This window comes from Procambarus clarkii, chromosome 14 (genome assembly GCF_040958095.1).
Source record: "Procambarus clarkii isolate CNS0578487 chromosome 14, FALCON_Pclarkii_2.0, whole genome shotgun sequence".
Lineage (NCBI taxonomy): Eukaryota > Metazoa > Arthropoda > Malacostraca > Decapoda > Cambaridae > Procambarus > Procambarus clarkii.
The window spans coordinates 41,899,241-41,914,219 of record NC_091163.1 but is presented as its reverse complement, the minus strand read 5'-3'; the positions used below and the strand labels follow the sequence as shown (position 1 = coordinate 41,914,219).

Below are 14,979 nucleotides of genomic sequence, written 5' to 3'. Positions count from 1 at the left end.
AGTTGTGCTAACAAAGCGGGTGCGGGCAGCAGGGGCGTTGCACTTGAGCCTTGGTGGTGGCAACGTTCTCGTGGTTTCCTCCCCGGGAGCCCCGGGGCTGCCCCGTTGTAGTTCGTTTTGGGACTTGGGGGTGTTGGTTGCTTCGGTTCCATCCACGCCCCCTTGTCTTTCCCCTGGATCACCCTTCCTGCCTGCATCCGGTTCCTTACCGTCTGTGGGTTCGGGGCGGAGTTTTTGATGGTGTTGAGACTCGGGCAGTCTCGGGGAATTCCCCTTCCGGGGTAGTGACGGGGGCATTTGGGCCTGTTCCTCCAGCCGTGTTGTATGAGTCTGCCAGTGGGCTCCCTTCCTTAGTGTTTTCATGGCTGCCCTGGTTTTCTGGTACGGCCGGGGCTTTGGGGGAACGGCTCGGCCCCGGGGCCTGTCGTGTAGGTTCCCGGGGCTGGGGAGGGGCTGACTTGGGGGGCCTTGGCCCCGTTGGGCCCCGTGGGGTTTTTTATCCCTCTCTAGGCGGGGCTTGTGGTTACGCGGAGTGGGGTCTTTCCTCTCCACTCGCCGTACGTGCTGTTGGGCATCGGCCCCTCCCCGGGCTCGGTTCCTTGGCCTTTGAGTCGGTTGGTTCCGTCCTGTGGGTGGATGTTTCCTCCCACCCCTTTTTGGGACGGTGTTTTCGTCATGTTTCCCCGTTCGATGGGGTTCTGCGTGACTTCCGATCTCGGGTGCGCCTGAGTCTTCGTGTGCCTTCGGGACTAGTGTTGGCTTCTGTGTTCTCGAGGGTACGGGAAGGTTTTTCGCTACTTCCCGCATTATTGGAACGTCTGTCGGCTCCTCGTCCTTGTCGCCCGGTTGGGCTACTTGTCGCCCGGTTGGGCTCCTTGTCGCCTGGTTGGGTTCCTTTTTGGGCTCTTTGCTTCTTTGGCAGGTTTTATTGTTCCTGCTTCCTCTTTTTGGCTACTTTTCTCATGCAGTAGTCCTGGCTGGCGCCTTCCTGCAGGGAGGGTGTGCGGTTCGGCCAGCGTGTTATGCGCATGCGCCGTGGAGTTTGTTTTGGTCTGGGCGGTGTTTCAGTGCTGGTGTTTTGCGCCCTTTTTGCTACAGTGCTTCGCCTCTCGTTCTTCTCCCTGGCTGCGGTATGTGCCCCTTTGCGCCGGGGGTGTCCTGGTTCCCAGTTGTGGGGAGGACACCGCGGTTTTCCCTGTGTCATGGGTGTGGACCGCCTCCTTCGCCTCTCCCTGCTCTCCTGCGGGTCCGGCAGGGTCCGGCTCTGGCGTCTTCACCTGGCGGTGCTCCCTGGTTCTTCTAGGCACGGTTGAGTCATGTCAAGTTCGGGCCACCGTTCGCCAGGTGAGTTCTGTGGTCTGGCGTCTTTTGGCCGGGCGCTGGATGCGGAGTTGTTTATATACCTGTCTTTATTTAGGTATTTTTGTACGACTGAGACCGTTCGCACACCAGTGACTCACTTTTTCAACCCTTCCTGTCCCCCTCATGTGCATGTCCAACCCATGCTGGTGTCATTCAGGGGACCCTTCTTTTTAATGTTGTGAGGTGTGGGGGTTGTAGGGTTGGTTCTGTACTCACCTGGTAAGGCTCCTGGCTGTGCTTGCAGGATTTGAGCTCTGGCTCTTGGGTCCCCTGAACTTGCGGGATAGTACCAGTGGAGTGCAGTGGTGCTATTGGCACATTTGGGGAACACTGTATTACCATCAGAGGTCTGTGCTTGTTACACAACCTACTTGCGAGCATAAACCTTCTTGCTGGTTCGTCCGTGGACTTCCAGGGCGCACTAGCCTGTTTTTGTATGGCAGTTCCGGCCCGTCCTGGTTGTGGGGGTATGTGGGCCGGTGGACTGCTCCTAGCAGCTGCCTGGTGGGCCACCCTCTGGCCAGTCTAGCTTGGCCTTGGGCCGGGCTTGAGGTGTGAAAGAGCTCCCAGTACCTCATCCAGCAGGTATCGAGCGGGGTTTCTCCGCCGTCGGTCGCCTGGTGCAGGTTTCTGGGCCTGCAGGGTTTTGTCGTGTCTCCATTGGTCCTGTCTGGGGTCTGCCTGCTCCGTTCTCTGCCTTTGCAGAAGGGAGTTGCTATTTACATGTTGCATGTTGCAGTGGTGCCTGTTGCTGCTGCTGCACGTGTGCATTGGTACCGTGTTTCACGGTGGCGTGTCCTTGTTCCTGTGTCCGGTTGTGGAGTGGCACTTTGCTGCCGTTTTGTGCCTGGGGATTGCGTGGGGGTTTTTCTGTCCCTGCCTGATTGTCCACCCCTGGTTGTTCTCCTGGGGTTTTTGTGCTTCTGCTCTTTCTTCCTGCCTCCTCTGCAGCAGGGGTGTTCTGCGTGTGTTCTTAGGCGTTTTTCAGCCTGTGTCCTGTGATGTGCTTCCTTGTCTTGGTCTATTGCAGTTGTTCGTACTCCTTGGTTCGGGTACTGTTCTGGCGGCGACCCTTCCGCCTTCTTTGGTTTCCTAGCTTGCCCTGCCGGTTGTTTTTTTTGGGGGTCTTGCGATGTCTCGCGTCGGACCCGTCGTTTCTGAACTCCTGGCGGGCTTGCATGCTTTGGGGAGTTTTTCTGTTCGGCAGACGTTCCATCTCCTTGTGCCGCCTGGGTTTCGGTGGTCGCGCCCGAGATCTTCCCGCGGCTCCGCCTTTTCCTGGGCCTTTTCCTGGAAGGGGCCTTGTTGGGGCTGCTTATGTTCTGCCTCGCGGTCTCGCCTCCGGTTGGTGGTCGGGTGGCTTCGTGGTAGGTGTCCCACCTGCGTGCTTCTCTTGGCGGCAGTATGGGGAATTTTGGCGGTCCTTCCTTTTCCTGTCCCTTCTTAGGTGGTTACTCTTGTTAGCTTGGTTTACTCTCGGCTTGGTTTTCTGGTGGGGGTTGGGGGCCGTCGTCTTGCCACATACTGTCGCCTCTTTTCGTGCGGTGTGGGCGGAGCCGCTTCAGCTTGCTTTCGGTCTTGGTGTTGCTTCTGCACCGTTAGTCAGCTGTCTTGTGCGTCGTTTCGCCTCCGGCCTGTTCGTGCGCCGCCTGCACCATCCTGGTCTATGGTCAGCGTGCTCTGTCTTCTCCTCGGTTGGTAGTGCCCCTTCGGTTCCGGTGTGTTTTTTCGTCGGCTCTTTCCTTTTGGCCTTTGCCTCTTGGGGTTGAGTCGCTGAGTTTCTTGCTCCTTCGGTTTTAGCGTTTTGGTTGTTCGGTAGCAGCAGTCTCCATCTTTTCTGGCGCGGGGTGGGGCTGCTGCGTTCTGGAGGGGTCCAGGGTTTGTTGGTGCTTCATTGGTTGGGCCGGGGGTGTGTCGTTTTTTGTGTTCAGTGGCGGCCCTCCGCTGTAGTTTGCGTGCCACGGTGTTTGGGTCCGGAGCGCGTTTTGCGTTGATCCGGTTCTGTTCTTCCCGGTTCGCGGGTGATAGTGTCACGGGTGGTCAGCCATGTTCTTGCGGCTAAGCTGCCTGTGTTCTTCCCTCATGCCTATGGCGTTCGTGGTTTTGCTGCTCTCGCTGCCGTCTGGGCGACGTGGCCTTGCGGTCTTTCGGGCATGGATTTTTGGTGTTCGTGCAGGGGCCTTGCTGCTCGTTGTTCTCGTGTTGTTCCCGGGACTTTTCGGGGCTGTGGTGCCTTGGGTTGGCGTTTGCTGCCGGTTGTCTCGCCTCCTTGGGGGGTGCATGGTGTCCGCCTCCCGGTTCTGTCCCTTTGACCTTCCTCTGTGGGTAGTTAGCTCCGGGGAGCCGACGGGGCTCCCCCCAGAAAACCAGCGTTGATTGTAATGAAACGCCATTTTCTGGGTGAGACCCGGAGGCTCCCCGGCAACCCTCCCTCCCTCCGGTCGGCGGTTTTTCGCGTGTTTTGACATCCAGCCTCAGAACTGATGGGTGGATAGCCGGCGTGGGAGGTCTGGGGCTCCCCCTTTCCCCTCCCGGGGAGGGGGGAGCTGCGCAGACAGCGGCGCGGTGACGTATGACGTCATACTAGTTTCCTTGTTTTCTGTTGAAGAGTTTTATCCACTAGTTTGGCTTTAGGTAGCAATTTTCACCAGAATAGGGGTTTGTTTTGGAATGCTTACCTTTCTGGATGCTTGACCCGGTCGATGGCAGACATAGAATGCTTCCAACCACACGGGGGTTTCTATAGGCCATTGCTCCCCTTGCCTCTCTGAGGGGGCCAGGTTCTGGCCGTGGTCCTCGGTAGGCCCTAGAACTCCATACACATGACTGATGCCAAAGTCTGACATTAGCATATCAGCCGGTAAAGCTCCGGGGAGCCTCCGGGTCTCACCCAGAAAATGGCGTTTCATTACATTCAACGCTGGTTTTTTTATTTTTCCCGTGCTCAGGGGACACAAATTAACATGTTTAGAAGACAAAAAAATTTTGTGAATTTTTTTTTTCTTGCGCACAGGGGTGTAAATGTCCCCAGGACCCCTGAGCAGTGTAAGGGTTAATGTTCCTGGACCTCATTGCCCATGTGTTGCCTTGAGTCCTATCTCTCAGCCTCCTGTCTTGCCTTTTGTCTTGATTGCCTGTAGTTTATCCTTCTCCCTTGGAGAGACTGTTTTCTTCCCCATGGGTAGTTAACTTCAGGGGTTAACTACAAGGGGCTTCTACCAGAAAACCAGCACTGAATGTACTGGAATGGCAGTTTCTAGGTGAGCCTTGGTGGCTCCCTGATTCTCCCTTTCTCCCCCTTTTCCTTCCAGGTCATCAGTTGGAGAATTTTCAGAGTGCATCGGCTCCAGAACCGAGGGCTTGAGCCAGTGGACAGTGAGAGCCCTGCACCCCTTCTTCACCAAATGAGTGGGAGGGGCGGGGCAAACGAGTGCATGCTTGTTCCGAGAAATTTTCACTCATTTGTTTATACTGTATTGTTGGCCGAGTTTGTTCGGCGGGATGCGAGGCTTCAGTTTCTTTGGGCCTAGTGGTGATCTATATTGGTTTGCTGATGTTCAGGATGCTCTTCCTGGTGAGGTGGCGGAGTGTCACCTGCTTTTTTTGCCTCTGAGTGCACTGCACTCTTGCTCTGGTAACTCAGTAGACCAAACTGAACTCCACAGCTGATGTGATCCAGTAGTTAGGGGCCATTTCAGTGAGATAACTTCAGGGAGCCACTAAGGCTCACCCAGTAAAAGGTGTTTCATTACAACCAATGCTGTGGTTTTATCACTGCTGTATTCCCACCAGATGTGTGCGCCGAGATTGTCATGTACGTGGTTGTATGAAATATGTTTTACAACTACAGTAAACATCTTTTAATATGAATATCTCCTTTTTATTTCCAGACAGCATTGCAGGCCTCCTTGAGCGATGCATCACAGACCAACCTCGACTCCTCAGACGTGTCGGGATCCTTGGGGCCTGAAAACTCTCTTCCAAGTCTCTCATCACTTTCACTCATTGATTATTCTTTGAATTGTAAGTACCAGACGTATATTGAATTGTAAGTACCAGACGTATATTGAATTGTAAGTACCAGACGTATATTGAATTGTAAGTACCAGACGTATATTGAATTGTAAGTACCAGATGTATATTGAATTGTAAGTACCAGACGTATATTGAATTGTAAGTACCAGACGTATATTGAATTGTAAGTACCAGACGTATATTGAATTGTAAGTACCAGATGTATATTGAATTGTAAGTACCAGACGTATATTGAATTGTAAGTACCAGACGTATATTGAATTGTAAGTATCAGATGTATATTGAATTGTAAGTACCAGACGTATATTGAATTGTAAGTACCAGACGTATATTGAATTGTAAGTACCAGACGTATATTGAATTGTAAGTACCAGATGTATATTGAATTGTAAGTACCAGACGTATATTGAATTGTAAGTACCAGACGTATATTGAATTGTAAGTACCAGATGTATATTGAATTGTAAGTACCAGACGTATATTGAATTGTAAGTACCAGACGTATATTGAATTGTAAGTACCAGACGTATATTGAATTGTAAGTACCAGACGTATATTGAATTGTAAGTACCAGACGTATATTGAATTGTAAGTACCAGACGTATATTGAATTGTAAGTACCAGACGTATATTGAATTGTAAGTACCAGACGTATATTGAATTGTAAGTACCAGACGTATATTGAATTGTAAGTACCAGACGTATATAATGTTAATAGTTCTTATAAGCTTGAGCAAAAATGTTGAGATGACGATCCTATATGAAGATGAAAAATCTACTAAGAGCAAAGACCTCGGTAGTCTGAAAATGTTTGGTATTACAAGAATAGATACAAGCATAGTTCATCGCTAAAATGAACCACACTGAGGTATATTAACCCTCAAGCTGCTCCTGGCTATTTGGCCTTTGTCACCCAAAGGCTTGGGTGACAAAGGTGCATAAAAAATTAAAATTCTATTTTTTTTTATATATATATAAACCTGTGAATTTGTATTCCCTGATCACGGGAAAAATAATAAAAAAATCGTAAGTGGCGTAATTTGGCCGCAATAGGGCGGGGTAAGTCTGGCAAAAAAGAGGCGCTGACTCGGCAAGCATTGGAGGAGTTCTGCTTCACCACAGCTGTCCAGCGGGAGTTGTCGCAAAGATATAATTACCTAATAATTTCAATGTTTCTGATTTTTTTTTTCTGTAATATTAATCAGTAGTGTGTAGTGTCATATATTTATATACTGTAATAAAATGTGTGAATCATTGCTGTATTCAAAATTATGGTGTGCAAATTATTGATTCAATTACAGTACAACGTCGATTCAACGCACTGTATGGGACCAACCCCAGTGCGTTGGAGTGTTGCAAGAGGAGACCTTCAGGAGGCGTTTGCGTCAGTGTGTCTCTTTTCTTGTACACAATAAAAATGCATTATCATATTATATACTGTACCTATATATTATTACCCTACTAAAAATACTGTGTTACATTTGTTATTTACCTTATTGTTGGAGTTATGTCCATCTTGAAGTCTCATGGAGTTGTGAATGCTGTACAGTAAATACATACTGTAGTGTATTATACAGTTAACACTGTGTTGATTAAGTAGTTCTGCTGTATGTTGAGTACTACAATACAGTTTATGAAAACTATTGTACACTAAAATTACTGCAACTTTAATTTTAACACTATGTACACACTTAATTTTAACACTGTACACACTTAATTTTATCACCTGTTCTAACTGTTCACGCCATACAAGATGTTTTTAGATGTTTGCATCAGCTTTGCTGGTGCTCGCTACTGCTGTGACTTCAGCTGATTTTGAGCTGGTGCTGGCTGCTGTTGTACCAGTGCTGGGTACGGCTGTTCTTGTGTTGGGTACGGCTGTTCTCGTGCTGGGTACGGCTGTGCTCGTGCTGGGTACGGCTGTGCTCGTGCTGGGTACGGCTGTGCTCGTGCTGGGTACGGCTGTGCTCGTGCTGGTTGATTTTCTGCTACAAGTTCTTGCAAAATATTGCTTCATTTTCTGTGGAGAGCCCCTTCGGCTCCCCGGAGCTATACCGGGCTGATGTGTGCATATTAGACTGTGGCAACAGTCAATCGAAGGAGTTTAGGCCTACCGGGGACCAGAGCCAGAGCCTGGCCCCCTCAAGAGAGGCACAAGGAGCAATGCCTAAAGACACCCCTGTGTAATTGGAAGCAGTCTTTGTCTGCCATCTACCAGGTCAGGCACCCACAAAGGTAGGAATTCCAAAACAAACTACTGCTGATCAAATAAATTCCAAACCAAAAGCCGAACTAGCAACAGAACTCCCCAATCAGAACCACGGAAACAAGTATGACGTCACCACAAACGCCGCACATCCGTCTGCGCCTCCCCCCCCCCCCCCCCCCCCCCGGGAGGGGGACGGGGGGTCCCAGACCTCCACGCTGGCAACTCTCCTCAGTTCAAGAGGCTGTTGTGCTGGTGACGATCGATCGCTTTGGCTCCACTCTTTGCGCAGTGCTGCGGTACAGTGTTGTTGCTCTGTTTTGGTGGTGTGTGAGCCAGACGTAACCAAGAGTACTGGGGCTGCATGCACCTAGGGGCACCTTCCCTAAGTGCCCTGTAAGTACTGCCTTTGTGGCTTCAGGGTTATCTTCCATGAGCCGTTCAGGAGCAGCTACCTCCGTGTGGTTCTGTCGCTGCTCTGTGATTGCCTGCCCTTGGGGGTTCAGCTGGGGTGGTTCTTACTCCTGTTTTCCCTTGGGTTAGGAGGTAGTTTTGTCACTGGCTGGGGCGCGAGGTACTGTGCAGCTGTCTGATATATGCATAGCGGCCGGTTCAGTTCTGGAGACGTTATGCTTTTGCGGGGTTTTTGTGTTTTATTTTTTTGTTTTGCCTGGCAGGGGTCTGCCAGGTGTGGCAGTAGGACCACTGGTAGGTTTTTGGTGACCCTCCACTAGGTCCCCGTGCTTGCACACGTCGCAGGGGTTCAGCTTTTAGATTGTTTGCTTATTAGCTCTGGGATAACCGGTTAGCAGTACCTCGCCTGAGATTTTCCTTAGCAGTCAGCCAAAGGGCCCCTGGAAACCCCCATTGGGGCTCAATGGTCCAATGTAGGAGACCTCTTGAGTCCCACCTCATCTTGTGCAAGTTTGAAGGTTGCTCTGTCCGCTTGTCTCAGGGTGACACTCACTGTCTGCCTCCACCTTGCTACTTGTTTGGGTCAGTGACACCTATGACCCGGAGTCTTGCGAGTAGTGTTCTTTGCTTGTACTCCATTCACCCAGTCTACTGAGACTGATATTTGGGTGCAGACAGCTTTAGCGTTGCATGCATGGTTTAAGTTGCAGCAATGTGCAAGGTTGGTTGCCTTTCTGGATGCCCCGCAGCTGCCCCGCTGAATTATACTGGTAGTGAGACTCGGGTGGCTTCCGGAATTGCCCCTTCCAGATCGGCGGCGGAGGCATTAGAGCCTGGTCCTCTTGCCGGAGCTTTTGGGCCATGCCAGCGGACCCCCTTCATCTCTGATTTTTCTCCAAAGGCAGAGGGGTTTGGAGGACGGCTTGGCCCCGGGTCTTGACGTGGAGGATTCTGGGGCTGGGGAGGAGTAGGCTTGGTGGGGCATGAGCTCCACTTGTCCTTGCTTAGGTGTTTGGTACCCTCGGAGCAGGGTTTGTTGTTACAGGGGGGGAAGGGGTTTTCCTTTCCCCCTCCCTGTACGATTTTATGAGCTCGGCTCCTCCCAGTGGGTTCGGGTCCGAGTTCCCTTGGGTTCTTCGATTCCCTCCTGGAGGTTTTTGGCTTCTGCATCCCACCAAGGAAGATGTGGGAGGTCCCTTGCGGCTTACCTCCTGCGAGACCCGGATTATGCCTCAATAATGAAGCCTTCTTTTTGAGTTTGACTCCTCTTTTTCTTTATGGGTGCGTTACAAGGTGCCGGAGTCTTCCTGGCTGGCAAACTGCCTTTTCTTCTTTGGGGGGGGGGGAGGAGGGGCTTGGCATTCGTCCTGTCGGAATGCGCACTTGAATGGCAAGCGTTGCCTATGGTCATTCAGGTTTTCCTGGGGGGCGAGTTGGAGCACCTCGAGGTGTGCTAGTTCGCTCCCGTCCTTCCTTATGATGTCGGCCAGGTGCGGCTTCACGTGCAGGTTCCCTCCCTTTCGGCATCCCTGGTGGCTGAGGATTTGTGCACCTGTGGGCACTTGCCTTCGGTCTTCCGCTTCTTTTCCCTGCTGGAGCTGTCTTTAGACTGGCTCGTGCTGAGTGTGGAGGAGCTGGGTGCCGAGCCAGGGTCCGGTGTGCTTGCTTCGGCAGCTTGGGCGCCGGCTGCTTTCGTGAAGTTGTATGCGCCGTTTCTGAGGGAGGCGGTGTCTGTTCTTCGCTTCTCGCCTCGCATGCTGACAGGCGGTGCTTGTCCAAATTTTCGAATCGTCTTGGGCCCTGGCTCTTAGATTTTCATCACCTTTTTGTCCATTGCTGTTTGCGGTGGTGCTTTTTCTGCAGGCGGCTTCGTCTAGTTGACAGCCTTTGTCGGACTAATAGGTTCTCCGGGGGGGGGCAAGCACGGGTCGTGCCAGATCTTGGGCTATCTTCATTTGTTGGAAGCCAGTAGTGTCAGATTCGAGGCCGGCGCAGTGGTAGCTCTTAGCGTCAGTTGAACTCTCATAGGGGTCGTCGGCCCTTTCGCAGGTTGCCCCATTGACGGGGCAATTGGCGGGGGGGGGGGGGGGGGGGGGGTTGGCTAGCGCTGTTTGCTCTGGGGGTTGGGTCGGGGAGCTTCATGCTCTCCTCCGGCGCAGGGGTTTCTGCTCTTTCGGTCCTAGTGGTCGTTTCGTTCGTTTGCAACCTTTTCCTTCTTTTATGGTGAAGAATGGGTCTGCTGCTTTCCGAAAGGGTCCTTGAGTTGATGCTTGGTTGGTTCGGCTGGGGATGCATCATGTTTTGTGTCCAGTTGCGGTTCTTCGCCCGTATCTGCGCGCCACGGCCTCTATGGTAGGGGACACGCTTTGGGTGGACCCGGTTTCCCTTCTTCGCTGTTCAAAGGCGCGGTTCTCCCAGGTCGTCCGTAGGATTATTCGGTCCAGCCAGCCTGCGGTCTATCCCCGTGCCCACGACGTTCGTAAGTTCGCGGCTTTGGCTGCTGTTTTGAGGAATATGTCCTGAGCTGACATTTGAGCACAAGGCTTTTGGAGGTCGACAGGTTCCTGGTTGCACGGTATCTCGTTAATGTTCCTGAGCCTTCTTGGGTGTGTAGCCTTGGGTTGCAGGTTGCAGCCATTTGTCTCGACTTAGAGTTGAGGAGCGAGTGACGACCGCCTCCCGGGTAAGTCCCTTTTTTTTCTTTATCTTTGGTTAGGTAGCTCCGAGGAGCCGAAGGGGCTCTCCACAGAAAACCAGCGTTGATTGTAATGAAGCGCCATTTTCTGTATGACAAGAAAAATAGGTGTTAGTGCAGTCTTTCTAGGCAGATAAAATGCCAGTCACATTAAAAAAAAAAGGCAAAAAAAAAAAAAAGTTAAGACTGCAATTTGTCTTCACGGTGAAGTAACTGTAGGATAAGTCAGAGGGAAAATACATTTAAAAATACATTACTTTGAAAAAAAATGATGTTAAACAAATTACAAAACATGAAATAATATCCAGGCTTGGCTCTAATACAAAGTATGCAAAACAAACAAGATGAACAATCAAATTTATGTTACGTTAATGTGCAAATAAAATATGGTGCTAGAATACTATGGCCAGACTGCATAAACCTGTTACCATACCAAGATATGTCAACAGGTCTACTCAGTAGAGCACTCAGGAGTAATCTGAATCGTGGTGGGCTAGGTAGCCCTATATATATATGGAACAGCGGCAGTCCAGGTGGCACTGGTATTGTCTATAACTATGAACTGGCTCACGTTAACTGCTTGTTTTGGTCGATGGGGTGAGGTGGGGTGACGGGCCGTGGTGTAGGGGGGAGACTGATGGTACTGTCTAGATGTCTGGATAGTAGTTGTTGTTGCTCTTGTGGCTGTAGTTCTTGAATATATAGACGTGATATGATAGAATAGGTAATGATGGATTCTGAATCTCTTCCTAGAGATTTTACCATGAGAGCTCTCCCTCAAAGCCTACTCTTATTGCCTATTCAACTGCAGCGGAGTGTAGAATAGTAGGAGTGGACGAGTCCACCCCGTGGACTCGTGAAAGTGTGTCGGCGACGATGTTGTCCAAGCCTTGGATGAAGTAGATGGTGATGTTGAAGTTCTGCAGGTACAAGACCATCAGCATCATAGCATCATTGTCTATTAAGTGGTCCAAAATGATGTTGTGTAAATCAGTTTTAGTGGCTCCATGTGGGGCCGTAAGGTTGTACTCATTTACTAGTCAGCATCTCTGCCTTGGTGGCACGATGTAGTGTGGCCAATTCATCGTTTGGATTCTGTCTGAATGTGGAAAGACGAAACATAGTGAATGATAGCAAATATATGCAAGAGAATACCCAAGTGGATGTACCAAAATATGAAATGTCAGTGACAGGATGACGTGGCAACAGTAAACTATCCTGTTTAAACTAAATAGTCAAGGTTACAATTAACTTTATTAAGTGATCAAGAATGAAACTAAGTGTTTTAAGGAAGTAGGGAATCTTGTACCCGGTACTCTATATGACGAGGATAAGGGCAAGAGGGATCCTACTTGAATTGTGAGAGAATTGTCTCGAAGGTAGTCAAAAGATGTAGGGATTTCTTAACTTGTCTCTAAATGACGAGAACAAAGGTAAGAGGTTTCCTACTAAAACTAGATAGTACTTACAGAATTAACAATCTTTGTGCTCTGGAAAAGAATGTTAACTCCCTACCTGTGTAAGTACCATATCTGACCGACGCGTAGGGGTGCAAAGTGTCAATTAATGACGAGAACTGCTTGTAGGGGTCCCAACCTTACAGCATAGTCCGTGCGAGAGGAACTTGGGCCATCTATATCCTCCTACGTTCGGGTTGCAAAGATGTGGGTGTACTTGACCCGAAGACAGACCAAAGTACCAGGGTACCAAAAGGGGGTGATCTGTCTGAATAAGAACTCTCCTGTAGGGACGAGAATAAGGTGGAAACACAAGATGTAGCAAAGATTATGGAACAACCAATCACGAGTATGACTGTGGCCACAAGACACCACATAATCCAAAGTCATCCAACAATCATATAATGCTACATCTGGAAAGCAAACAGTATGAAGCACCATTAAAATTAGTCAAAGAATAAGAGTTCTGAAAAATTAAATTTGTAATAAAGCCAAGTACAGTTACCACAACTTTAAGTGAAGGGTCTAGAAGCATTACCTGAGTGAGGCTCCTAGGACAGGCCCACAATTTATATGACAAGAAAAATAGGTGTTAGTGCAGTCTTTCTAGGCAGATGGAATGACAGTCACATAAATAAAAAAAAAGTTAAGACTGCAATGTGTCTTCATGGCAAAGTAACTGTAGGATAAGACAGAGGGAAAAACATTTAAAAATATTTTACTTTGAAAAAAAAATGACGTTAAATTACAAAACATAAAATAATATCCAGGCTTGGCTCTAATACAAAGTATGCAAAACAAAAAAGACGAACAATCAAATTTACGTTACGTTAATTAACACTTTCGCGCTCCGTGGAAACTCGCGGTTGACAGGGGGTAGGTGGCCCCTCCATGCGGGTAAGCGCGCGGTGACACCCAAATGTGTATATTCGTTCCAGCTTTATCACCTTAATTCTCGTGCTACGTCGCTCGTTTTGGTATCATTGTGTTCGCAATTAAATTCTCTACAGGTGTGTATAAATATAATGTCCAAAAGCCTAGCGTGACTCCCAACAGCAAAGCGTAAAGTCGGCAAAAACGCACAAAATCAGTAACATGTGCATTCTCGTTCCATTTTTTTACCTTAATTCTCGTGCTACGTCGCTCGTTTTGGTATCATTGTGTTCGCAATTAAATTCCCTACAGATGTGTATGAATAAAATGTACAAAAGGCTGGAGTGCCTCCCCGCAGAAAAGCCTAAAGTTACCCGTGAACGAGCACCATTTTGTACATTGCAACCTAATGTTCAACTCGTTCAATTTGATAACATCAAATTTCGTGCTACGTCGCTCATTTTGGTATCAAATTGTTCGCAATAAAAAAGGCGATTATTTTAAAACTAGTCCCAGAATAATAGAGCAATAACTGGATTTTTAACAAATATTTTAATTCTGGACGCTCATCATCACAAATTTATTTATATCTTTCCAGTGTTCTGACATAAATATTTGTGTTACATCTTTCATTTTGGTATCAAATTGTTCGCAATAAAAAGGCGCACATTTTAAAACAAGTCCCAAGATAATAGGACAATAAATAGAATTTTAACAAATATTTTAATATTCAGACCATAGACCTATTTATAATATTTCAAGTGTTTGGACATCAAGTTTCATGTTATATCTTTGATTTTGGTATCAAATTGTGTGCAATCTAAAGGCGCTTATTTTAAAACCACTACCAGATTGATCTGATAAAATTTAAATTTTAAAAAAATATTGTAATGAGTGACTCAGTATTGCGTCGTTGGAACACATTCAGTAGAAAAGTGAGTGACGAATTATTCAGTCTGTGGAACGCGAAAGTGTTAACACTTTGGTGCACCCCGCCCGCCACCCCTCAACTATACGATTTGGGTCCCAGCGTTTCATGGGAGCGCGCGTTAATTCCGAAAAGTGTATACTCTCTTCAACTTTGTCATTTCAATTCTCGTTCTACGAGATTAAATTTGGTATCGTTGTGTTCACAATAGAATTCTCTACAGCACTAAATGCATATAAACTCCAAAAGTCCGGCTAATTACCCGCAGCAAACAGAAAAAGTGCGAACGAGTTACCCAGGAGTGCACAAAAGCGATAAAATGTGTTCACTATTTTCACTCTGGTCACCTCAACTTTCGTCCTAGGACTTTCATTTTGGTCTCAATGGGTTCGCAATAGAATTCTCTAGAGGAACATTAGCATATAAAATAATAAACCTGGTCACGCTCCAACCGCCGACGAGTTGAAGACGGGCCACGCGTTAGCCGCGAGTCCGGAGGCGACACTTGTCACAACAGTGGAGCGAAAACACCTCCTGGCCCACCGCCTGCGGGCCACGAGGCGCCACAAAGAAAATGGGAAGACATCGGCGTGGATTTTAAAACAAATCCCCCAAAAATCGGATAAAAACCTGATTTTTCGCGATTATTTAAATTGGATGACGCAATGCTGCGTCATGCCCGTGATTACCGACAGTAAACGGATGATGCAATGCTGCGTCGTGTCCGGGCGAAAGTGTTATATTAATGTTCAAATAAAATATGGTGCTAGAATACTATGGCCAGACTGCATAAACCTGTTACCATACCTAGATATGTCAACAGGTCTACTCGGTTGAGCACTCAGGAGTAATCTGAATCATGGTGGGCTTGGTAGCCATATATATATATATGGAATGGCGGCTGTCCAGGTGGCGCTGGTATCGTCTATAACTATGAATTGGCTCAGGTTAACTGCTTGTTTCGGCCGATGGCATGAGCTCCCGGCGACCAGGTGAGGTGGGGTGACGG

General features: G+C 48.6%; 1 protein-coding gene across 2 annotated transcripts in view; it reads left to right on the top strand.

Moving 5' to 3' along the window:
- dlt (codanin-1 like protein dlt) overlaps positions 1–14,979 on the top strand; it is a 150,464-nt gene that overhangs the window by 95,817 nt on the left and 39,668 nt on the right. For both annotated transcript variants that reach the window (XM_069324547.1, XM_069324548.1), the window contains one exon: positions 5,253–5,385. In XM_069324547.1, the coding sequence (XP_069180648.1) occupies positions 5,253–5,385 (133 nt within the window). The remainder of the gene's footprint in view (positions 1–5,252; positions 5,386–14,979) is intronic.